Source organism: Manacus candei, unplaced genomic scaffold (assembly GCF_025592945.1).
Source record: "Manacus candei isolate 608988 ecotype Guabito, Panama unplaced genomic scaffold, ASM2559294v1 h1tg000034l, whole genome shotgun sequence".
In the NCBI taxonomy this organism is placed as follows: Eukaryota; Metazoa; Chordata; class Aves; order Passeriformes; family Pipridae; genus Manacus; species Manacus candei.
Genome location: NW_026138082.1, coordinates 2,371,992 through 2,397,515, shown reverse-complemented (window position 1 = coordinate 2,397,515; position 25,524 = coordinate 2,371,992). Strand labels below are relative to the sequence as shown.

The 25,524-nt window shown below is 40.7% G+C and overlaps 1 protein-coding gene across 3 annotated transcripts in view; it reads left to right on the top strand.

The window, feature by feature from the left end:
• MYB (MYB proto-oncogene, transcription factor) overlaps positions 1-21,306 on the top strand; it is a 28,638-nt gene extending 7,332 nt beyond the window's left edge. The window contains exons 6-16 of one of the 3 annotated variants that reach the window (XM_051792583.1): positions 1,245-1,482; positions 2,307-2,387; positions 2,788-2,892; positions 4,210-4,467; positions 5,485-5,850; positions 7,421-7,563; positions 8,264-8,378; positions 8,470-8,595; positions 9,268-9,378; positions 10,014-10,121; positions 19,874-21,303. In XM_051792583.1, the coding sequence (XP_051648543.1) occupies positions 1,245-1,482; positions 2,307-2,387; positions 2,788-2,892; positions 4,210-4,467; positions 5,485-5,850; positions 7,421-7,563; positions 8,264-8,378; positions 8,470-8,595; positions 9,268-9,378; positions 10,014-10,121; positions 19,874-19,990 (1,768 nt within the window). In that variant the 3' untranslated portion in view covers positions 19,991-21,303. Of the gene's footprint in view, positions 1-1,244; positions 1,483-2,306; positions 2,388-2,787; positions 2,893-4,209; positions 4,468-5,484; positions 5,851-7,420; positions 7,564-8,263; positions 8,379-8,469; positions 8,596-9,267; positions 9,379-10,013; positions 10,122-19,873 lie in introns of all 3 variants that reach the window. The other 2 variants (XM_051792580.1, XM_051792581.1) reach the window with 2 other exon arrangements.
• Positions 21,307-25,524: the final 4,218 nt, after the last annotated feature.

Sequence of the window (25,524 nt, the reverse complement as noted above, 5' to 3'; positions counted from 1 at the left end):
ATTTCTGCCTATGATGACTTCAAATTTAAAGGTTCATATCTAAAGGATCAGGCTCTGCAAGGGGAACATAATTTGCATTCAGTGAAGGGTACGCCTTCAACATGAAATCCAGTCTCTTAATTCAAAGTGATTTAAGAGAAGGCTGCTTCAACTTTTGTAATTGCTCCTGAATCATCCAGATGATTTCGACCTGTTAAAAATCGATGTATGAATTAGGAGAAACTGACTTCCACAAACTCTGGTCCTTGAAATATTTGTCTTGTTGAAAGCCTATACACAGCTTGCATATAATTTCAAAGATTTAGTGTCTTATTCACTGTGATTAAAAGTGACTTAAAGTGTAGGCAAGGAAATAATGTAAATAATGTAAGCAAGAAAGAGGTTTCCCTTCTTACTTTTATTCCTGCTATTTGGTAAAACATCTTCAAGATCTAAATATAATGCCTAAGGTCATGATAGCCTTTTAAGCGGGCATTCGCTAGGCTGCTTTCACCTTCTAGAAAAAAAACAAGAAAGGAATTAGCCCTTGGAAATATTTTTGTAGCTTCCACATATCACAGATACTGCTTTCAATGATACTGTGTGGTGGTGATGTTTTTCAAATAGAGGAGATGTTTCTGAGCATACTCTTAAAATCTCACAGACTTGGTAAGTTTGCTTTTTCTGACTCATATATGTGAGAATTTGAATCTCAGTTTTTCTGCATCTAAGAAAACTTCGAACAGCTTTGTTTACCAAATTTTTATGTACAGCATGGTATTATCATTGTCTAGGTGGAGTGCTGGAAAGTTGCTTGGAAGTTAGTCTTTTCACAACTGTTCTTCACAGCCTTTCTTTCCAGCAGTGAGATACCATAAGACTCCACTGAAATATTAACACCTAGAAAGATGATGTTGGCATCCTTTAGGTTAGCCTCAAAGGGGTGTTAGCATTTGCTGTCACCTCATCTCATGGGAATGAGGCAAAGCTGAATTTCTTACAGTTTGAGGATGTAAGGCATAGAGATTGCTTTTAAAAAGTGCATAAACAACCTTAGCCTGCATTTATTTTTCCACTAACTTTTGTACTGAGCGTCTTTCCCCAGAAGTTGAGAGTAGAATTTGTAATGGCAGGGGAAGGAGGAAGATTAGAGAAGAGCTCAGGGTTTAAATAGAGATGCCAACAGCAGTTCCCTGCCTATTGACCTGTCTGAAATGAAAATGCTCATTTTTGAAACTCCTCAAATGTATGTATTTGTGTTGCAGAACTGATAATGCTATCAAGAACCACTGGAATTCCACCATGCGCCGAAAGGTTGAGCAGGAAGGCTACCTGCAGGAATCCTCCAAAGCCTGTCACTCCTCAGCAGCTGCTGGCTTTCAGAAGAGCAACCACTTGATGGCCTTTGCTCACAACCCATCGCCATCTGCCCAGCTGCCAGTAACTGGCCAGCCCCCGCTGAGCAGTGACTACCCCTACTACCACATCTCTGAGCCACAAAACGTGAGTGCCGAAGATGTGCTGGGGGTGGTTGTTTGGCTTTGTTGAATAGGGGGGTGCAATTTAGCCATACCTGGTTTTGAGGAGCATGAAGGGTGTTCTCCCAGTTTTGGGGGACTTCTAGTGTTTGATGTCAGATGAGGACTTCTTTGACTTTTACTTCAGTCAGTGATGAAAACATGTACATTTCAAACTGATGGGATTCAGGGATTGGAATCGGGTACAGCGGTTTTAGTGCCTTGTAAGCAGTTAACGTATTTCTTAGTGTGGTGAATATCAAATTTCTTGCAAATCAGTTGAATCTGGGTAGTTCTGTGTTCTATCAGAATCTCCCACGTTCCCTTCAGTAATATTCTGTTTGTGGGTTGCCTGTTGGAACCAAGTAAACAAGTATTGTTTTTAATCAGATTCCTTTTCTATTAATGATTAATAATGAAACGGGCTCCTGCTTCAGACAGTTATGTTGTAGTTTTAGATGATAATAAATTGCATCTTTTGCTTTTTTCACTTCAGTTTAGAAAATCCCTACAAATATGTCTATAAATTATTCATCTTTTCTCATTCAAGAAGGGTAAATATTTCATATATGAATGTTCTTTCTTCCTCTATAATGCTCACTCTCATATTCCTGAAAAACTGTTTACTTTTCTTGTAAACATTGTTAGGTTTTTTGCTATCATCTCCGTAGATTGTAAATATTAAGTACCTAAACCTTAATGTTTAGTATATTTAACATGTTTAGTATGTATGTTTAACACAAATTCACAATGCAAGCAGATAATATGATAGAAATAATAACTTTTAGTGTCTTTTGCTTTTTGGCCTAGGTTCCTGGTCAGATCCCATATCCAGTAGCACTGCATGTAAATATCGTCAATGTTCCTCAGCCAGCTGCTGCAGCTATCCAGGTAGATAACTTGAACCTCATTTCAAGAGTTAATTTCTTGAATATTTGTTAAATCTAAATGCAGATATCGTACATTAAAGAAACATTCTAATGTATTAAGTGTGGTGAAAAGAGAAAATGGGGAAGGTGGGGGTGTTCTAACATGGCAAATAATTGCTCCTTCTGAAGTGGATTTAAAGCACAGTAGTTGACATCTGGTGTGATAGCTTTCACTTTCTCCATTTCAAATGTCTGTATTGAAATTCAGCAGGGACTTTGATAGTGGAAAGCACAATTGACATTTGTTTCATCTTTGAGTCTAATTTGGCTGTTATAACCACAGGTCGGCAAGCCATAAGCATTTTAGTTGCTACATCCTATCAGACCTTTATCTTTTCTTTTCCCTTAACTCTTAATTTCAGAGACACTATAATGATGAAGACCCTGAGAAAGAAAAACGAATAAAGGAATTAGAGTTGCTACTAATGTCGACTGAGAATGAACTGAAAGGGCAGCAGGCATTACCAGTAAGATTGTCACCGTGTGCTTGGATGGAGGGATAGCAGCTTTACCCCAGTGCTTGTCTTTTTAACTTTTTACTCCCCCTCTGCCTTCAGTACTAATCAAGGCTCTATATTTCAGTTTTAAAAGGATGAAACATAGCACACATATAATCTACATTTGCTTCATAAATTCTTCTATTAAAAACAAACAAACAATTTGCAGGTATTTTACTTTGCAAAGTGGGAGCAGGACTGGGGTCTGTAACATGATGTAATATTGGAAGCGCGATGATTGTACAAAAATTAAAAATCCTACAGATCTTTAATCAATGAGATCTGCATTTCTTAAAGTGTGCAATGGTTCATGTGATGAAAATGTAGTACCTGTGCATCAGATTTTTCTTCTCTGTTGTATTCTTTCCTTCAGCTGTGTTTTTTACACTTTGTAAGCTTCAGACTTGGTGCATGTTTGACAGTCTGTTTTACTTCTCCAAATAATGTTAGATTCTTCATAACTGCATGTGTGGAGCAAGTGCTGGCTATTACTGAATTCTCACACTTCGTTGTATATGCCATTGGATGTTAATGTGTGAAAACCCTTACGTAATTAGTTAACACCATCACCAAAGCAAAGAAGCCCAAAATCATTCTTGAAGTTAGGTGATAGCCAGCAGATTCTTTTTTTTTTTTTTTGGGTAATACTGAAATTAATAGTAAAACAACTGCATGCGTGATACATTAGTTTGGCTACTTTTTAACTTTAGTTAATGTTTTGCAATTTCTTCTGTTGCATGATCACACTGGAAAGAAACTTCTGTTAATTTGTTCTTCTGCTTTCCTAACCACATTGATTTGACAGCCTCTTCATTGCATTGGTGTAAGCTGTAGCATTAGACAGGGACAGCAGAAGACAAGGAGATAAGCAGACAAAAGCAACTCTAACTCTTAAACCCTTTAGCGTTCTACAGGGCTGAGCACTCAGTAGGGAAATCCTGCCGTTTCTTGCTTCTGACAGAAAACAACTTGCAGACACTTTTTGAGCTCTTGGTGGAACACAAATTGAATTGATAATGTGTTACTAATGATAAATGCCTATAATCCTGGAAGTGAATTATGAGGTAACTTTGGGATAACAAATACAATGCCAATATTACTTAGAACAAGGTCTTGCACTGATGAAAGGAAACATCTTGACAAATGTTTCATAGGCATAAGCTTTTAGATGATGATGCAACTATTATCTTTCTTCCAGTGGCATCTGACACCTTGTGCAATTTCATTGCTAAGTTCCTTCTGCCTTTCCCCCCTCCCTTTTCTTTTTTTTTTTCCTTCTTCCTTTAGACACAGAACCACACATCAAACTACACTGGCTGGCACAGCACCACAATTGCTGACAGTACCAGGACCAGTGGTGACAGTGCACCTGTTTCCTGTTTGGGGGAACATCACCACTGTACTCCATCTCCACCGGTGGATCACGGTTGCTTACCTGAGGAAAGTGCATCCCCTGCACGGTGCATGATTGTTCACCAGAGCAACATCCTGGATAATGTTAAGAATCTCTTAGAATTTGCAGAAACACTCCAGTTAATAGACTCCGTAAGTAGACTTGCCACCTCAGGTGGATTTGTGCATGGTCAAAGAGTAAGGGGAGAGGAACTGGGACTGTCCTAAATGTGCTTGTTGTTTTTCTCCGAGTAATTTCTAGTTACTCCAGGATCTGAAGCTTAGCTCCTGACATAACAAAATGTAACTGCTCGTAAATGAAGCCCTCGAGCATGGATGCGTATGCTTTTTGTGGGTGTCTCCCTTTCCTGCTACGTCTTGGTGTGGGAACATGACTTTTGGCAAGCTGTACAGTAGGAGCTTGAAACGATCTCTCAACGTTAAGTCTCCTTAAAATAAAATCAGAGACACTGAGAAAGATTTTAAAAAAGGAAATGATACTTGTATATATTTGAAGTGATACATGCCATATATATGGCTGCTCCTGTATTTGCATCATTTTCTAGAAGTTTTTTTTGTAGCTTCAGTAGCTGGTTCTCAAAGTTTAAGGAGCTTGCCCTGGCAAATCTCAAGGACTGTAAGCACATATTGAACTGCCAAGTATCTGACTGACATCGACACGGGCCTTTTCTTGTTGTGGTCTCTGTGATGATACATGTACTGAAGTAGCACATTGAAATATGTTTGTTGGTGGCAACATCCATCAGCAGCAGAAGCGTCTGCTTCATGCGGCATCACATCCCTTTCAGCGCATTCGGAGCAGGCTTGCAGGTTAGGAGTTTTGGTTTAGAGCACACATGTTTTGCTAGCGAAAGGCACATCTTCATACCAAGCAGAAAATGCTGGGCAAACAGATAGTAAGGGCATAGTGTGACTCATTCTTTAGGGACTCAGTTGCCAGCAACAGTACTAGAATGTTAGACAGTTTGATGTGATCAAGGTATGTATTGAAAGCACAGTGTTCACAGTGTTACTACTCACATAAACGTGGTCAGGCTGAACTGAACTGGGAACTACTTGTTATTGGTTACAGGCATATCCTAGCACTGTATTTTCATGAGGTGGCACTATACACTGTCTTATACCTCTGTGCCTCCCACGTTGTTTCAGAATCCTTCATCATGGGGTGATCTCAGCAGTTTTGAATTCTTTGAAGACACAAAAACTTTGGCTAGCAGAGCTCCCTCAGGCAAAGTTGCACAGCTTCAGCAAAGAGGGGCCAGTGCTTGTAGACCTCAAGAATACCCCATCACAAATTTGAGCAAAGTCATGTCAAGTCAGGGCTCTCTACGCTCACCAAAGACCTTATCTGCCTCACAGGGCAGTGCGGCTCCGTGGGTCCTTCTTCGCAAAAGGAGAGGGCACTCCAGCCCCTTAGCCAGTGGCCACGGTAGCACCTTGGTCCTAGCTGACGTCAGCAGCTCAACTCCTACTAAGCGCTCCCCTGTCAAAAGCCTGCCCTTCTCTCCCTCGCAGGTAGATCAAGACTTCTGCACAGATGTTACTAAATTCTCAAAGTCACCCCAGTCTTAACAATTTAGAAACTAATCCTTTGGAACAAATGACTAATTACCGTTGTGCTTGTTGATTTTCACTCTGTGTTTGAATCTTCTCACTGCTCTTAGACTTCACCACTGAGTTTAGTTAATCAGCAAGCTAACTGTTGATTCTCTTCTTTTAAATTCATCTGTGGGGCTTGGGTTTTTGTGTTTCATTTTTTTTCCTTTTGGGATAATTTCTGTAGGGGAATGAGATTCCTTGCTTTGCTCTTGCTGCTAACTCTAACTACCAGAGTTTAACATTTCTGACCATTTGTAATACTTTCCATCTCTGTCCACTTACAGTATGATTCATTGACCTAGAAAACCCCAAACTGCATTTAAATAGCATTCAGGTTGTGAGACAAACTGACAACAACCAGAAAATTCAAATCACACTCGCCATCCTCAGCCCAGGCCACGTGGGTTGGAGTGGAATAGGAATGAGGAGGAAAATGGCCTGTTAAAATGGCCTGGCATGCACTTCCAAATTCCTGATAATGGTTGCTTTGTTTCACAGCTGTAGCACTATTTAAAAGTGTTTTGGATTTTTGTTTGTCTATTTGTGTTGGTTTACCTTGGTTTTGCTTTAGTCTTTGAAGTCAAAGAAACACTATTTCATAAAGGATAGTAAAAGATTTCATGTAATGATCTCCCACTTATTTCCCGTTACCTGTTAATCCCATGTAATTTATCCAGTGAAAGCTGGATTTTCTTAGATGCCACATTTTTGTAAAGTAGCAAGTTGAGTCCAGAAGGTAATACATTGAATTCTTGTCAGAGTAAAGGATACCACTATGCTCACAGATTTGTAGATGCTGGAAATAGAAACAATATTTTAGGTTACTAGGCAGAAACATGCAAGGGCAATTTTATCCAAACAAATACTGCTGCCTCCTTTTCAGTCAGCTATTTCTATTCCAAAACACTCCACGCCCCCATCACAGGTGGCAGTTCTCATTTTATGCTGTGAAAACGAAGCACTTTGTTTTGAGAGAGATGATGGGAAATTTATTTTCCTGTCATAAACACTTCATTTACTGCCTTAAAAGCCCCTAGATTCCCTGTGTAAATCTTTGTGGAATTTAACCCTGTTTCCTGTGGCTTTGTTACTGAAACATCCATTTACTCATTTTCACCCAGTTCTTACTTGGGCACACTGCTCTTAATTAAAATTTATTTGGAGAAAATCCAAATCAGGCTTTTAAGATTTGGCTCTTAGAGTGGTAGAAAGTGTTTCTCATTGGAACCAAGTGTCACTGTGTTTAGAACTTCCCTCTCTAGAATTGCTTGGTTTGGCTTCCTAAGTGATCCAGCCAAACTGTTGAGTATTTTTTCACAATGCAGTCAGGTATCCCACATACACCTACTTGCATCATAGGGTTAGGACAGTGACTCATGTCAATCAGAAGAAAATAATTTCTTTTTCTTTTGTTCAACAATGTCATCCTAACAAGTCAACCATTTAATCTGGATATTACTGTTAATTTTTTCTTTCCAACCTGCAGTTCTTAAACACCTCATCCAATCACGAAAACTTGAACCTGGACAACCCTGCACTTACTTCCACACCAGTATGTGGCCATAAGATGGCAGGTACCACCCCGTTCCACAGGGACCAAACTTTCAAAGCTCAGAAGGAAAACCATATGTAAGTCTGTTGCCTTGTTGGACTCATGAGGGTTCATTTCTTCAGGTTTGCATATAACTGTAGTGCTGGGTCAGTGTATGCTTCAGCCTGAAAGAGGGCAGGTTTAGACCAGATATAAGGAAAAAATTTTTTACTGAGAGAGTGGTGAGGCACTGAAACAGGTTGCCCAGAGAAGCTGTGGCTGTCCCATCCCTGGATGTTTTCTAGGCCAGGATGGATGAAGCCCAGGGCAACCTGATCTAGTGGAAGGGGTCCCTACCTGTGGCAGGGAGTTTGAAACTAGATGATAAGTATTGGACTCGATGATCTCAGAGGTCTTTTCCAAACTGGTTGATTCTGTGATTCTATGATATTTAAGGTCCCTTCCAACCTAAACCATTCTATGATTCCATGCTTCTTACAGAGTTGTTTGCTAACACATTCAGATTTTTCTTAGTTTGGAGTAAAACTTTCACTTCATGACTGTGGAGGTAAGTTATTAATACAGAACAGTCATACAGGCTCACCAGTTTTTAAAATAAAGCCATTACACCTTATCACAGTAAAAAAATGTTCTGCCAGAAAAGCAAAATGGATTATAGGCTTGCAGGGAAATATTTTCCCAAGTCTTACAGCAGCTACTGCCTGTATGCACATATATCTGTAAAGAGGTAGCATTTCCAAGTGTCTTCCTTTAAAGTTCCTCTCCCTGTTTTTAAAGTTTCAGAACTCCAGCAATCAAGAGGTCGATATTAGAAAGCTCTCCAAGAACACCCACGCCATTCAAAAACGCACTTGCAGCTCAGGAAATCAAATACGGTCCTTTGAAGATGCTGGTAAGCAGGAAACAATGATAAAAGTTGCTTTGATATTAGTGCAGAGGGATGTTCTGGGACTTGGATATAACGTTTCTTCTCTTCCTTTCAGCCTCAAACTCCGACTCATCTTGTAGAAGATCTGCAGGATGTTATCAAGCAGGAGTCGGAGGAATCTGCAATAGTGGCTGGGCTACATGAAAGTGGACCCCCTTTGCTGAAGAAAATCAAACAAGAGGTAAATCTCAAACTTACCTTAGGCAATTTAATTCAGAACACTTTCTGAGAAACTTATACGAATACCTTTTCTGTTAAATAGCTGTGTCTGTTTTTCTTTCATGTGAGCCCCAAGATCTTAGTGTCGGTTCCATATAGTATACTAGGCATGCCTAATTCATCTCCCATTGATTTCCATAGAAGTCTTTCTGCTGTTTTCAGCAGGGGTTTGCTTGGGCTGTTCTAATGCAGTTTTCGTTTGAAACTTAAAAAGAAAAGAAAAATTAGATAGGAATTTGGATTGAATCTTTCAAATATTGGTGAAAAATATAGAAGAACCCTATGGGGACCAAGCTCCATGGAGTGCCTTAGAAACCTGAACATTTGAGGACATTGAATTATATACTTTGTCACTGAAGTTCTAAAAATACATATATTCTCAATCCTTTCTAGGGGATTAAACTCCTGAATACTGACAGAGCACTGAGTGCAAGTATTCAAAGTTTTATTAGATGGCGATTTTTTTGAGAATCTTGAATTTTTTTCTTCTATAAAGACCAAGGGTGCTGTAAAAGATGTTATTGTAAACAGGCATTAGACACAGCTGTGAAGAATATTTGTTCAATTTATTAAGCAACTGAGAGAAATCTGGTCACTTAAGTACTGGTTGTTTTCATGCCTTTCCTGCTTTCAGGTGGAGTCTCCAACAGATAAAGCTGGAAATTTTTTTTGCTCTAATCACTGGGAAGGAGAAAACTTGAACACTCAGCTCTTTACACCTGGGTCTGCTATGGAAGATGTGCCAGTAAGTTTTCACACCATCAAATAGTTTTTTTTTTTTTACACCCCTGTTCAATTCTTACATGCAAGAGAGAAAATATTTTGTCCGACCTTCTTCACAAGTAGGCATTATTCATTATTTCTGTATCATTTTCCTGTACTGAGCATAAAAGGTGAAATCCCACTCTTGATTAGATCACTGAAATGCCTGTAGAAGGTAGCAGAAGTTGCAGCCATTTTGCAGCCCACAGACTTTGGGAAGAGCCTGCACTAGGAGGACGCTTGCACTTGTGTGTAGAAATGACTAGATCATGGAGTTAAAAACTGGTAAAAGAAAGAGAGAGTCTCTCTTGGTTTGTGTGCAAAGGAGACCTTGCATGTGAGTGGTTTCCTTTGCTTTGCCAGGACTCTTGGGACTATTCAATGTTACTGTTATTCTTGCATTTGGGAGTTTCACTGGATGGAAAACCTTTGTATGTGGCAATGCTCCTGCAAAGCCAAGTCCCAGGGAGCCCAGGCTGAGATCTGCTCCCCATCTGCGATTACCCAGTATGACAACTTCTGCAGTCAGGCTGAGTTTGCTTTTAATACATTTGAATTCAAATTTGAATTTGTTCCTGTGAGTTGCTGAAAACCATTTTTTTTTCTTTTCCTGCTCAGAATCTTCTTACCAGCTCCATTTTAAAGATGCCTGTGTCTGAAGAGGATGGTAGTTTTCACAAAACAGTTGCAGTACCTAGAAACAGGCCACTAGCTAGTCCTCTGCAGGTAACTATTCTTTGATAAAAATATCCCTTGTATATAAATATATATATATATATATTGTTTTCTCACAGACTGATTTTAAGTTTTGAGTATGGAAGAATGAGATGTTCAGATGAATGTGGATATCGCTTTACCTGTGGAGCATGAGGACACAGTGGCTTCAGCTGTGCCAGGAAGCTGAATGGGACATAGTGCCATGTGTGGGGTGTTGTAACTCAGCTGGGTGCAGTGTTAAATTGGTAGGACTAAGAATTAATGTCAGCCAGAGGCTTTTTTTATGGACTTCTTGTAGGCAGCACTGCTGTTTTGGAGAGCAGGGGAGTTGAGTGGTATGGTGGTGACCAGAACTTGTCACTGGCCTAGGGGTGAGAGGAGAAGACTCTAGCACTGCCTGACACAGGTATGGCCAGTTTTGCCCATCCAGGCCAGCACTAGGATGGCCTTTCCCTGAGTGTTGGCTGAGGCTGGTCCAGAAATGCAATGGTAATGGGTGGTCTGAAGGGGTCTTTAACCCTTACGGCCAGCTGTACGTCTGGGCGTCTCTGAAATTAATGAAATGTGTGATTGTTGTAATGTAAGATAGATGTGAGGCTGGGCTTTATGTATCTATGTTTGTGCCAAGTGTTAACAAACATATACATTTGCTATACTTTAAAATATAGCTGTTACATAGGGCCTGATCTAAAGCCCACTAAAGTTATTAGCAGCCAGTTTGTCAGCTCTTGTGGACTTTAGATGGGCCCCACAGCAAGTCATTCAGAAAATGAAACACAATGTAGATGGTAATTAATCATCCTTCCACCACAACCCATATTTTTGAGGTAGATGAATGTGATTTTGTAGCCCTTCTCCACACAGGAGAATTAAAGGAAAGTGTGTCATTCCCCAGGGTGAGTCACTGTCAGAAAGGAAATTGTAACTCCGTAGTTCCTAACTTTCAGACAGATAGTCCACATGGCTAATCCTTTCTTTCCTCCCTCTTTCCAGAATTTACATTAGGGTTTACTTACAGTAGGAAGGAATGAACAAAGGCTGGTTTTGATTAAGCATTTCTAACCAGGCATTAAAAAGGGAGATAATAAAATTTTACACATCCCTGTTTGGCACAGTTTGCCATGGAGTAGGCTTGTATTTTCGCCGCAGATTCGTTTGATGAAAAACAGCTTTGGAGAGCTGGGACTATGTTTCCCCTCAGCACGGGGATGTCTGTAGGGCCCAAAGACTCATACTCCCTATTGCTTATCTTCTCTTTTCTCATGAACTTGTTTTTTTTGCTACCCCGTGGTAGGTGACTGAGAGAAGGATTTTTAGATCCACTGCCCCTGGTCTAAGACAGGTATATAGGGACTGAATTCAGACCACCTCATGGCAAAGAAGCCTAGGGCTCCAGCTTTGCAGGGGGTTGCTGAAGTTCCCTGGACGTCTGGCTCAGCTCTGCTGCCTTGCCAGCATGCCAGCAACTCTCTGTGACCTGTGACCAAAGCCAAACTCCAGGCTCCTCCATAGGTTTAGGGCAACATTTTCAGGTAGCTAAACAACGTATTCTGTGTGTTGTCCTGTTAGCGGTAGTTGCCTGCACTCTGACTGTAATAAAAAAGAAGCATCTGAGGTGCCTGTAAAATAGGATCCTTTGATCTTTGGTGTAAGAGTGTTATATTTCCTGCTATCTAAAAATAATTTCTTTATAAGCTACTGTAAATGAAAGGGCTTGTTTAACCTTCTGTCCTCACTCATGCTGATTTTGTTCAGGAAGTTTACACGAGTCAATTTGTGGATCATTCTGGATTCAATTCTTCAGTCCTTTCTCAGGAAAAGCATGTTAAAAGTCAGGTATTCTCATTGTTCGGATAAAGAGGATTTTTTCTTAAGTAGGAACTGAATTAAAAAGGACTTCCCAGCTCATCTCAGAGTTTAAAGCATGTTGAACTGAAAGAAAAAGTAGTTGTAAAAAGCCCCAAAATTAATAGTTAGTAGGCAGTTTCTTGTTGTACTAGTATGAAAGTAAAATTGTTCTCTCTGCTGATGAAACATTAAACTTTTCAGCTGAAATATAATCTTAAGTGAAGGCTAGGGGTTTCTGTGATGGTGGCAGAGACAGCTTTTTCAGAATGAAATACAGGCTTTTTATAACAATGCAGTACTGTCTGCCGATGGCTGCGCTCTCTGATTTGGATTTGATATTCTGGTCAAAAGTAATGGTAAGGCTGCTTGGATTCATTTCAGAGGGGAGAAGTTTGGCCCCATGAAGCTCAGAAAAGATGTGTAGTTTAGCTCTTTTTCACACCAAAAACTGCTGCTGCTCTGTCCCTAATTCTTCTCCTCTTCTACCCCAGTGTAAATGGACTTGTATGATGAGGACAGAGAGTGTCCAAAGGGTGCAAAGCAATGGGGAAGGTTGGCGTTTATGCTTGTTGATCGGTTGCATTTTGTACCTGACGAGTTTTTAAGCGTGTTTTGTTCTACACTATCTACACTTCCTAGTTTCTAATTTGGTGTATTGCCTCATACATGAACACATGCATGGACACACATGTGAACACTGGACTAAATCCATTGATTCCATGCAAATAGACATGAAACACGAGGGAAATCATCTGGGTGAAATTTAATTTTGTCTGCATGTGTTGACATTGCTGCTGTTAATATTTTGGACCTGATCCAACTGTTCTTAGGCAAATTCTCATTGTCTTCAGTCCAAGTGAGAATTATAGCACTCTCTGCACCTTGGAATCTGTGCATGAAGAGGGAAGAAAGAAAGAGAGCACTGAACCTAATTTTTGTTAATATACTTGGTTCTTAAAACTCTCTTTTAAATTTGAATTTGCATAAGAGGGATGCAGTATATTTACCAGCCCACAGTATTTTTCATTGCTTTAATAATTTGCACTTCATTTACATAAAGATATTTGGCTAGCAATAAACTGATCAAAATGCTTGATTACTTATGGTTTTGCTGTTAAATTCCAAAGAAGGCAAGAGTAACAAATGTTCAAACAGATCTCTAAGGATATTTTTTACTGCATTTTGGATACAACTGATCATATGCAATTTAGTAATTAATAGCTGCTGACCGTATCAGATAGCACAATATGATTCATGATCACTTAGGAGGAACAGCATGTTGCATAATTTGGCATGTGAGGTCAGGTAGCTGCATATAACAGCACTGGGAATATGGTGGTGTCAATGTTGTACTAGAGCAATGGGAGGAGAAGGCCTCTTAGACTCAAGATCCCCATTCAATCCCGTGGTTAAGTCTCTCTATGACATTGGATGTAAAGGTAGTTGTGTGTAAGACCTTTCTGGTAAGGTGTGAAGGTTCAGCCAGTTTTTTTGTCCTACACAACAAATCTCGTGTTAGTACATTAAGTATTATCTTGCTGGCAGGAACAGGTCGTGTCTCACCCAAACCCACGTTGCCTTGGGGTGGACTTACAGTCCCTTGCACAGATCCCAAATACTTCTGCTTTATATCGGTGGAGTTAGTTAAAACCTGTATTTTTGCACCCTGTATTTTTGCTACTTAATGGCAGGGAGATTCTGGCCTTACAAGCAACTTTTCCAAGGGTTAAGATTTTAGGATAACCTACTCCAATACTGAGCATGTGCTTGAATAATGCCTCGTAAGAGGTTACATAAAAAAACCCCTTTGTTTCTGGCCCTTCCTATGTTAAAGTTAGATTTTATTTCACATTATGTTCTGTAACAGTAGCGGTACATAATACAAACTATCCTAACATAGACATTGTAACAGATAGAAAAGTAGGCTAAATCACAGACCTTCCACCTAACCCTGCAGGCTATCAAAAGACACCATGAAATGGAACCTTTTAAGAAAATAGCGCTGCTTTGATATCTTCTTCCCCCAGTAACAAAGGAAACAACACAAGGTAGAAGCCCTGCAAGCTACAGAGAACGTTCTTCAACCCCTAGCTCCTGTCACTTTCCATTTTTTAACCACAGACTGACACGTTTCAGCTCGAATTTCCTGACTTTCAGCGGTTTATGTAACCATTTTCTTTAAAGAGTAACTTTAAAGGATTTTAAAACAGTTACTTGGTTAACCTTTTTTCAAGAGTGTAAGCTGTCATGAAGCTTAATTTTCTCAATTTAAAAGGTGAATTGTTATTTCATTTGCAGCTGGTTGTAAGATAAAATGTCCAGGAAGGCAACATGGTCTCATGCAGTAGCAGGCTTTCTGTTGTTTTCCTCCATAGCTTTTCTGGGGCAAGAAGATCCTGAAATCTCATACTCTTCTTTGTTTAATCAAGGGAGAGGAGGAAGCATGCTGTGTTTGAGATTTGCACAGCAAGGGAAGGTAGCCCTGTGGGTTTCCCTCACTTGTGTTGCCCCTTCTCTCACCAGTGACTGATGTGTACATGAAAGAGCTGTGCCTGGCACAGCTGAGGGAGCAAGAGGAGCTTTGCAGTTACAGGTCAGTCATTGCGTGTTTTCTGTCCAGGGCAGCAGAATTTGAGTTGCAAACGGATCAGATAGAGCTGCCCTAAGCTGGTGGTGGTCTCTCAGAAAGAAAAAAAGCGACAACTTAACTATTACCCATTTGCAGCAATGTATTCTGATCTGTGAAAAAAAAAATTACTTAAGGACAAAATCGGAAAGGAACTGAATATCCTAGTATGAATTGCAGATGCTTAGCCCACTTCCATATCACATCCATTAATCTTACTTGGAAAGCTCACACATCTTGAGCAGGAATTTTGTCTGAGCAAGGCTTCGGGGTTAAGCTCTTAAAAGTGCCATCAAATAGCTTTTTGTAGCTCTGGTATCATGCTTATAAAAGTTGAAAAGTTGGACCATCGTCTTTTCTCACATTTAGCAAGTGAACAAGTATTTCTAAGCAACTGGGAAAGCCCCAGAGTTTAGGAGAAGTCTGTCCCGCGCTCGAGGGGAGAACTAGCAACATGAGCAGAAATTGGAGTAGAATTCATTTATGGTCACTTGAGTTTTTCATTAGTCTTTACTGTCTGGTATTGATAAGTAAAAGGGCTGCTCTTGGTACTGCATCCTTACGGAACAGAAAGCCATGTTATTCTACGTGATATTCATTGTATTCTGCTAAGAAACTGTTTTGTTTAGGACACTGTTTTACTGTTTCAGAAGAAGTACCACATTTCTGTTCCAAGCCCTCTTTTCAGTCAGTGGCATGTTCTGCAAACTGTCCATACCATGCAATCTAAGGGAAAACTGGCAAGAAATCCAGCTTTTTGCAGCAGAAAAACATGATAAGAGACCTTCAAATAGTCTGAGCCCTCTAAATATTTTAAAAATATTAGCTTTTTTTTTTTTTTCATAAATGCCAGCACAGCTTGGCTAAATTAATGGGAATGTGTGTAAAACCACTAACTTTGCTGGAGTTGCTGAAGATACTTGCCAGCATAGTGGAGATTTAAAATCTGTTTTCTAGCACAGTTCTTTGGCCAAGGATTTTTACTGCACTTTCATCAGTTTGGGAGCTCAGCACTGCAGGACTGCAGCAATGTTTGGTTTTGGCATCAGTTCCTAACACACAAGGTGTCGTAACACTGGAGCTTTCTTAAGCTCTAGAGACAGCACATGAAAAGGCAGTCCCAGCTACGAGTGCAGTAGGACAAGTTCTGTTAGAAGAGCACCTTTCCACAGTCTTTTTTTCCCTTACTCTGGTCTTGTTTTCTTTAGATGGTCCAAGTTTTTATTTAAAGTGCTTTAACTGGATGTCCCAGTTACAACTTTGACAGTTTGTTTACAGTTCACATCTGCCTGAGGGCAGTCGAAAGCATATTACAGGATAAGTAAGGTAGTTTTACTGCCAGGAGAAGGATGTGCTGGTAGGATTATTGAAGTTTAAAAAAAAAAAGAGAGTGGGGAAAAAAAAAGGCCAGGGAGAATGACATAGCTGGAATTGTACTATGGATCTGTAATTTTATCCTATGGAAATTTGTAGTCGTATGCCTTCTTCTTCCCCCCAACTCCCTGTTTTAACTTAAGAAGAGAGACTGCTGTCGGTGGAAGAGAAAAATACAGCTGGAAGTACTGACTGAAAAGGCTTAAACTCTTTTAATTGACAGCAGAACTATAACTAGTCTGCCACTCTTCAAGGCAATTCAAAAATTATGTATATGGGAAGAATTTACTACGGAAATCCCTTTCACTCCCCAGTGGCTGGGAATTTATGTGCCAAAACAAACACCTCACTCTTAAATGACTGAATTTAAGTAGGGTGAAATACACTGAGTCAATGAACACATGTCCATCGATTCTAGTGGGCTTTGGGTCAGGCCTTTTGGCTTCTCATTACAAAGCTCTTGTGTTTCCACCCATTGATTTGCAGACTTAAACCTTTAAATGTGATGAGGAGGATGCAATGAGCTTTCTGCAAAAGGAGTGTCCTGACAGGGGTTTCTGTGCTGTTTTCCTGCATGCCTCTAGCATTCTACCTGGGTCTCTTTTCTTTTGATGCATTTGAGGAGCCCTGCTTTCTCCAGGGCGCTGCTACTGTCTTGTATCAGCCCTGTCAGTACTTGCTGTGAACCTGGCATGGAAGGAGGCATTGTAGCATCCCTTTTTATTCTTTTTACTAAGAGATCCCATAGCTGTGTGTGACCAGGCCCAGGAAGGTGCTTTGCCTGGGCTGTGGGACCCAGCATTCCCTGCCAAGGAGGGAAGGAAATCTTGCGTCAGAATGACTTTCACACGTGCCTCTGGCACTGCACTGCAGGGCTGGCAAGGCAAAGGCATTGTGCTTTGTTTTGTGTTGGCTGCCAAGAGTCAAGACTTCAGACAGAAAATGTTTATTAAAAATACCCACTGTAAATGTTCTCTGAGTTCCCCAGGGTAGAACTGAAAAATGTCTTAGTAAAAATACTACATCAGAAAACATTACTTTTGGTCAAATTCTGCTTTCTTCACTAGAGCAAAGCTCTCACCGCCATCACTGAGATGCAAAGTTAGTCTCTTTTTATAAGTTTGTCACAGGAGGAAAAAAAAAATAGTATAATTTTCTGGGAAAATTAGTACATGGGTCAAAACTGTATGAGGATATTCTCCCATCAGCAAAACTAAAGTTGTTTGAAGCAGACTTAAGTGAGGGGTTGAACTGGTCCTCCTTGCTGTGTCTACCACCGAGTGCTCCCCAGGGTGGCCAAGCCCGGTGGGAGGGCAGAGGGTTACTGCCTGCCTGAGCAGCTTCTGCCACACTGACATCAGGTTAAATGAAGACCAGGCTTTCAGTGGAATGAGTGACATGTAGCAGCCTGCTGAGATGTTGGAGATACCAGGATACAGATTTATTTATTTTTTTTTTCTACTAGGCACATGGCTGCTAATACAAAGAACTCAGTGTAGATACTAATGATTAAGCCTAATTTATGACATAGGGACACTCCTTGCCTGAAGTTACTTTATTTTTTAAAAATTGACATACTGTGACAAATGGACTTTTCCTTACATGTTTTCAGTTATTTAAGGGACTGCTGATCTCTCATTTCTAGACCAGTGCATTGAAGCCGTGGGGGATCATAGGGAAATACCTGTCAGACACATATTTGTGTTGAAATGATGGATATTCTGGAACTACCAACTACTTTTGAGGTGTACAGAACAAATTCAACTTCTAAGTAAAACCAATGGCATTGTACCAGGCATTAATTTGGTCCCTGATACAAATATCTCTGAAAGAGTAGGGGAAAATATTCACAGGTACCTGAGTCCCACTGAGGATCAATAGGAGCTTGTAGGTTCCCAGCTTGTGTAGGTGCCTTTGAAAAAGTTACCTTGGAAGCTGTTTAACCAAGACATAAAAGAAGCTGTGGCATGTCGCATGCATGTCTGCGGCATGCAGAAAGTATGTCACACCTGCTTTCTGGCTGTGGCATGTGCCTTAGGCTGAGCCACAGCACAAGGTATACAGCCAGCCCATATTGAACTGCTCTAGAAAAGAGGTGTATGGCATGTTTGTTCACTTCGCAGATGCAGCTTTCCCATAAAAAGCTGCAGAAACTTGATTTGAGGCCTGACCTGGTTCTCCTACAGATAAGGAACTCCCACAGAAGCTCAGCAGGAGTTTTGCTTGCAAAGTGGCATCAGGAGCAGAGACAATATTTGGTACCTCTCTATAGAGAAGAGAAAGCCATGTCTAGGGAAGCCCAGCAGAAGTTTACAGAGGACTAATGCACTTTCCCTCATCTTGGCCATTCTGCTTTGTTATTCTCTGGTTTGGTCCCTTTTAGACTGTAGCCTTTCGAGGCAGGGAACCTCGGTCCCTGTGTTTGTACCAGTGCCCTGATTAGGGCATGTTATGTGAAATTATCTATATTTCATATGTTGCCCAACCTTTTACTATCCGTATGTCTCAGATAACACAGTTTACAGTCAGGAGAGCGTTCTCTAAACACTTAGACCAGAAAATAATTTAAGGATCCTCTTGCAAAGTTAGCAACTAGCAGCATAAAGAGCCATGGGCACACCAGGACAGTTCTGCTCTTAGCAGATGGTTTGCAGTCCAGTAATTATGCTTCATCCAGTGTCCTAGATGTTGGGAAGGCATTGGCCATGTCGTTGAGCAACATAGCTATTGAACTGCAAAGATGATCCTTTTTGAAAGCAATGGAAAACAGAGAAGGGCTTCTCCTGACTTGTCTTTATTGGTAAATCTTGAGCATACACCTTCTCAATATTCAGCAGTACTGGGATCCCTTGTGGGCAGGCAGCTTTCTGTTAAGCACAATCGTGTGCATTTTTGGCATGCAGAGGACTCATGCAGCAAACTCTATGTGATAATAGAGTTGTTATTCAGGGCTTAGGGAATATCTCAATGTGGAAAAGCAGACACAATGGGTAAGTGAAGGAGTTCAATAGAAAAAAGAAGAAGTTTGTGTATACTAGTAAATTCCAGGAGCTTTGAAATTTCATTACTGTTTATAGCTCAAGGCAATGAGAAACGTCTCACATGTGTAGTGAGTAAATAAATACAGTGCACACAGCCCTCTGCAGATATGTTTATCTCACTTTAACATTATACTAAATGGTGTCTGTAACCTCCATAAATACCACAAGAAGTGAAATGGCTTACATGATAATTAAAATGCTGTTTCTGCTGGGAGTCGAGCCCCCCTCCCCTTCTCCTTTGCTGGAGAAGCGGAGCTAATGGGCACGTGCCAATCACTGTGCACAGGTGAAAGCAGCCTCGAGCGCGGGGTTTTTCGTTGGCTGTGGTCAGGACGTCAAGGTTGTTGGGTTCATTTAGGGAACTTGCGGACAGCACAGCTGTATTTCTACAATAGAGGTTCAGCAGGAATTTGTGCATGGTCACAGCACTGAACATAACTGCAGGCTTTAGCCTGGCTGTATTCTGTTGACCGTAAAGTCCACTCGCCAAGTATATTCTCTTTTAGAGAATATATAGAGAGTATATTCTCTTTTAGAGAATCCTTCCTTTTTAGGAAGGATTAAAGGCAAGGCTATAGCTATGGCCTCGTAGAAAACACATTGTCTGAGAGAGAAGCAGGGAGGTTTTGATCCTGGCTCTTGTGTTGTGCCCCTGTGCAGGTCATCTGGTCTGCCTACCCCTGTGGTCTCTAACCGAGGAGCAGGGGTGATATTTTTTTGCTTGTTGTGTTGAGATTTCAGTTTCTCTGGAGATGGGACAACATCCTTCTGCATGTTCATGCAACAGTTAATTAGAAGTGGGCCCGGCTTTGGCTGGGGCTATGGATAAATCACATGGCGTGCAACTCAAATCTCTCTGTTTTCTAATTCAGCATCTGAACAACGCCTGGGAGTCAGCATCCTGTGGGAAAATCGAAGATCAGATGGCTCTGACAGATCAGGCACGCAAGTACATGGCCACCTTCCCCACTCGGACTCTAGTGATGTGAAAGGGTTGACGAATAGAGAAGCATTATGGTTTTGAGAACACTTCACCTCTGCTGGGAAATTCCTGTTCCTCTGCATGAAAACTTTCATGAATGGGAGAAGAGCTGATCTTTGTTGTGGTACAACAGTTGGGAGCAGCACAAAGTGCATTTACTCACTCAGCATATATATTCTTGTTGGATTTCACCCAACTTAAGAGTTGTTTTTTTTTTAATGATACTTGCCTAAATTATTAGGTATTGAGTTTGAATCAGTAATTAATGATCTTAAGTGCAGACTTATAATAAAGACAATTTTTCTTGTACTTTTTGAGATCAAGCAGACTTAATACACCAGTATTGTTATTTCAGTGATGTGCTAGCCAAGGGGTGGGGTTTTGTTTCTTTTTTTATTTTTTTTTAATAATAAAAGAGCAGGTACTCAAACAGATATATTTTAAATCACTGAAGAAAATGCATTGGTGTGAAATACTGAAGTGAAAAGCATTACTATAAACGCTTGTCTGTGCAAAAGGGGAAAACTGATTAAGATCGTGAATACTCAGATATCCATGCCTCTTGAAATACTCTTTTCTGTTTTGGTTCTAGACCAATATACATTGTGTGTTTCTGTTGGGGGGGTGGGTAATTAGCTTGCTTTAAAAAATATTACTGTATGAAACATAGATTTATGAGAAAAAATATATTTTTATTCAGTAATTTAATTTTGTAAATGCCAAATGAATACTGTGTTTTGCTGCTACAGACCATAGCGTGTAGAAATGCTGCTAGTGTAAAAGGAGCAGTAGAGCTTTATGGAAAAACAACAAATGTTGATGTTAGCTAATTGACTATGCACTAGCATTCCAGACCTTTTTGTTTTAATTTTTTTTTACATCATCATTTATATTTTTTCCCCTTTTTTTATAAGCAATATTTTTGAACACTGTTCATGGGAGATTTTTTCTTTGTCTGGATGTGTTGTTTTGTTTCTCATTGGTTTGTAACAGCATGCATTGCACCTTCATATGTTTGGGAGAACACTGTCTTGTTCATGTTGTCTCTTTTGTTCCATGTCTAGCTAGTTGTTCCCTAACTTGGGTCTTGTGTACTGAATCAGGTTCTTAGAAATTCATGGTTCTTTGTGCTGCCCTATCAACTCTTTATTGATATGGCAAAACACTGATTTGATTTTATTTTTTTATTGTTTTGGTTTTTTATAACAGCCTTTGAATTTGCTGCCTTAATAGCACTTAGTGCAGCTTCATCTGCACCTAATTTTTTATACGACCATGTACTGCCTTGTAGATAAATAAAGTGTGTTCTTTTTTACTTAAACCATATCGTCTCCTAATCTCATTTGTCTTTAGTGTTTTGGTGGTGGATTTAAAGGCAACAATCAAGCCAAGAAGGTTTTTCCCAGTGCACTCAGATAAGTAAGGAATAGGGTTTTGCACACCATAGATAGCCTCAAAATCCTCAGTTCTCATTGATTGCTAAGGAAGTGGAAGGAACACTGCACAAAACAGTGAGTACTGAGCATGTTGTGGTCTCAGGGCACATTTTTAGTGACATCAAAGTCCTGGTCATCTTCAGTCAGTGGGAGACTTACTGCGCCTTTTGTGGAAAACCGCCCTTCTCCGAGAATGATGGCTAATTTATTTGTTCATCTAAGACTACCAGGCCAGGAACCAATTGAATAAGAGGGAAATATTCTTGAGTTCTTACACTGTGGAACAAGTTTTTTCACGCTTGTCTTAAAAAAAGAGAGGTGAGAATATACTTTGAAGCCCTGGTGCATTATGCTGCACAGCAAATAATTGGTCAGACCTGCAGAGCCTTATGCGGCTCAAGCGCTGAGTGACAGTCAGACCTAGGAAGGCTAGAGATAAAAATAATTCCCAACAAAACAAACAAAAAAGAAGATGCAACCTGCCAGGAAAAAAAAAAAAGCATTTTGTTTAGTATCTTGAAAATAAATTGCAGCAGCCCCTCCATGTTTTGCCTGTATTTCACATCTATCCCACATGTGTGGCTTGGGCTCTCAACTAAATGCTGGGGGGCTGGGGAGAGGCAGCCCCAAGGCAGTTTCTCAGAGGTTACTGCAGGCAGGACTCTGGTGCTGAGCATGGATTATAGAGAAGGGGAAGTCTGTGGGAGCACTTGCCTGTGCTGTGCCAAAGAAGCTACAGGCTCATGCCATAAAAATGCTTGTGCAAGACATGAGAGAGGACTGCAGGACTCAATGGTGTGCAAAGTGGAAAGAGGGAAAGGCCTGACTTGAGGCATGCCATATAGCTTAAGCAACCTGTTACAGCTTAGGAAAAAGAGAAAAAAAAAAAAGGAGGAAAAAGAGAAGAAAAAAAAAGGGGGGGAAAGAAACACCAAGCTTACAACAGTTCTTCAAGGCAAAGCTCCTGCCTGGTAGGGCTCAACTCCACCAATCCTGGCTAAGTTTAAACAGATCATTATCCCAGTGCCAGGAACCATGGAGGCTCTGCCTGCAGGAGTGGGCTTTTCCCCCACTACACCTTCAGTTTCTTTAAAACCTATTTTAAACATGTAAAACCACTACAGTAATTGTCTTGTTGATGGGCACACTTAGAGCTAATACAGAGGAAAATGTTTCTTTCCCCCTTTCTCATTTTACTGAAAATGTAAAGGACTTAGTAGATTAAGACTGATTTGCATATGTTTCTGCATGCATGTGGTGCTCAGCTTGAGCAAGAATGAGGCTTTCTTTGGATGCTGTACCCAGGAACCTGATTGTTTTCTCTCCACCAACACTGGTTAGGTTTCCTTTGCAGCAAACTGCCACCTCCTACATATCTTTCTCACACAAATATCCCCATGTGGCTGTGCTCTGCTCACTGTCTGAAACACATCTTTGAGAGGCCCAAGAGAAGTCCTACCTGTCTGGTAAATTCCATTTTGAGCATCAGACAGGCAACACCTATTCTGAGACAGGTCTGTGTAAATGCTCTTGGTGACAGCTACTTGGCCTTGCAGTGGCCTCTGCACAGGTGTATAGCCATCCTGTGCCCATTTAAACCTAGAGTAAGCTACCAAAATGAAGAGAAAGCAGGTTCAGTCAAGTTCTCATTTAATGGAGAGTAGATATTTGGCTCAAATTTCTATGAACCTTTTTCTTCGGTGTAATTATAATTTAATAATGTTGTCAGTGGGAATTCTTTTGATTTCTGAAAAGAATTTAAATTATCATTTCAGCATGTGCCTCTAATTAAAAATGAAGAGGCAAAGGAGCCAAGGCAAAAATAAAAGAAAATACCAGAGTGTGAGGTGTTTCCCAGCTAATGCCCTGTAATTCTCCAGCTTTCTATGCAGAGAATCCCAGGGGTTCAATGCCCACAGGTCTGACCTATGTGACAGCTGTAAGCTAAATTGTAAAAGAGCCAGAGCTTGGATTGGTTTGGAAAAAAAAATTAGAGCTTGAATGAAAGAGCCAGACTTTGTTGTTAGGAGCCAAATAACAAATCTGTTGAGGGTAAAGCAGAGAGCAAACACAGCATCAAATATTCTGTATCCATCAAAAAAGCCAGAAGACTTTTCCTCAGTATTTGTAATCTTGATCCTTATCTGTACCAGCTAAGTCAAGCCCCCACAAAAGCAAAAGGTGTTTCTGTAGGGTTGTGACAGGACCATCATAATCATCACCTCTTACTCCTGCCATATTTATTTGTATTTTTACCTCAGTCCTGATTTGAGAAAGGTGTGATGGCAAAGCACAGAAAACAGCCTTGTTCCTAGAAATCTATTTAAAATGTTGGGGGTTGGGTTTTTCTGTAGATTGTTTTTTTGTTTTTTAAAGAGTATGTTATAAATATTTCAGTTTGGGAAAGAATGATTTTGAGGCACTGGTCTGCATTTTGCCTGTGTCCTTGTTACCTAGCACAGAGGGAGTCGGGCAATATCCCACATGTTGCTCCAGAGCAATGGTGGTGTTCTGCCTGGGTGGCCAAGGAAAGACTCTGGTCACATCTTTTAATCACCAGGCTAATGTCTTAATTCAAAAGGAAGTTGTGCTTCCTGACCAAATGTACTTGTTCCCTTTGTTTGCCTCTTTTATGTGAACTTGACTTTGATGCCTCAGCAGTTTTCCTTGAAGACTCTGCTACCAGCATAAACTTGTTTGTGACTTCTTTGCTCTCAGTGACTGATGGAGGTTAAGATAATGAAGATAGACCATAGAGGTCCAAATTCTGCCTTCATCCATGTTTGCAAGCCAGCAGTGGTTATACAGCTCATTGTTAAGGGCTGCAAAATATATTTACTCTGCTATTATTTTTCCATAAATTATCTGTAATCAAGTTGTTGGTTGGGTTTTTTTCTACAATCCCTCTTGATAAATGACATTTCAAGAAGGCATTTTTCCAATCTATTTGAGTATCAGAATAATTGCTGACTTTTTAACTGTTTTGTAAAAGAGCCTCCCCTTCTCAGGCTGCACAGGCCTTCATTTACAGCCTAGCTCTATTCACACCCAAGGAAATTTTGTTTCATGGGGAAACAACTTTTACTACTTGATTCAATCACTACTCATCACCACAGCTCCAAGACATGCTCTGTACACACATCTGTCAGAGAATCGAAGAAGAAAGTTTCAGGAAGCTCTCCCCAGACAGGTTTCTACACTAACCATAGAGACCACCTCTGCATCTCCCAGTTCCTGCCAGCCCAGCTGCAAGCCTGCCATGGCCCTCCCAGTGCAGGCAGTCCCCAAAGAGCTTTGACAGGGTGCCTGCAGGTGTGCTTTCCTGCCTGCTGCCTCTCTTTCATGTTTCATTAACTCTCTCATCAGCCTCGATCAGCACAGGAGTTATCTGAAGGTGCAGGGAGGCCATAACTATTTCAGTGATGGGTTTTGATATCTTTGTTCCTACCAGCTCAAGGTAGAGACCTCCGAGGTGCTGGCTCAACCTTCCTGTGCAGATAAAGACACTGCTAGCCTGTGCTACTGGCTGGGAAATGTAAATCTGCAAGGGGTTAGAGCTCCTACCTGCCCAGCCAAGCCTCACTGCACCAAAGAATTAAACTGAGAAACAGCCATGGTTTGCTGCAAAGGCCTAAAACACCTTTCAGTGAAATAATAAAGAAAAGAGATGATACTTCACTTTTCTACTCTGCTCTGCTGATACTGGCCATCCCCTCTGATGTCCTACCTGCTTTAATTGTTTCAACAAGGCACACCCCTGAAGAGGTCTGGCCCAAACACTGCTGAAAATGGATTGATAAAAGTCACTTGTCTCCGTGACAGCAGTGAGCCCAAGCCCATGCTTAGTCAGGGCTAAGGACATGGATCATTTCCCTGCCCATGGTTGATGGGGTCCTGCCATTCCCACTCAGGAGGGGCCCCACACACTCAGGATGGTGTCCCTGCTATGCCCGGGTTCAGGAAAATCTTCACTGAAAAGCAAGCTCTGGTTGTATCTCAAGTAACATCCTCCAGTCAAGGAGGAAAAAGAAAAGCCTTTCACTGGAGGTGATTTGCCTCTGGCTGGGAGGCCCACCAGGAATTGGCACGACAGGCCATGTTATGT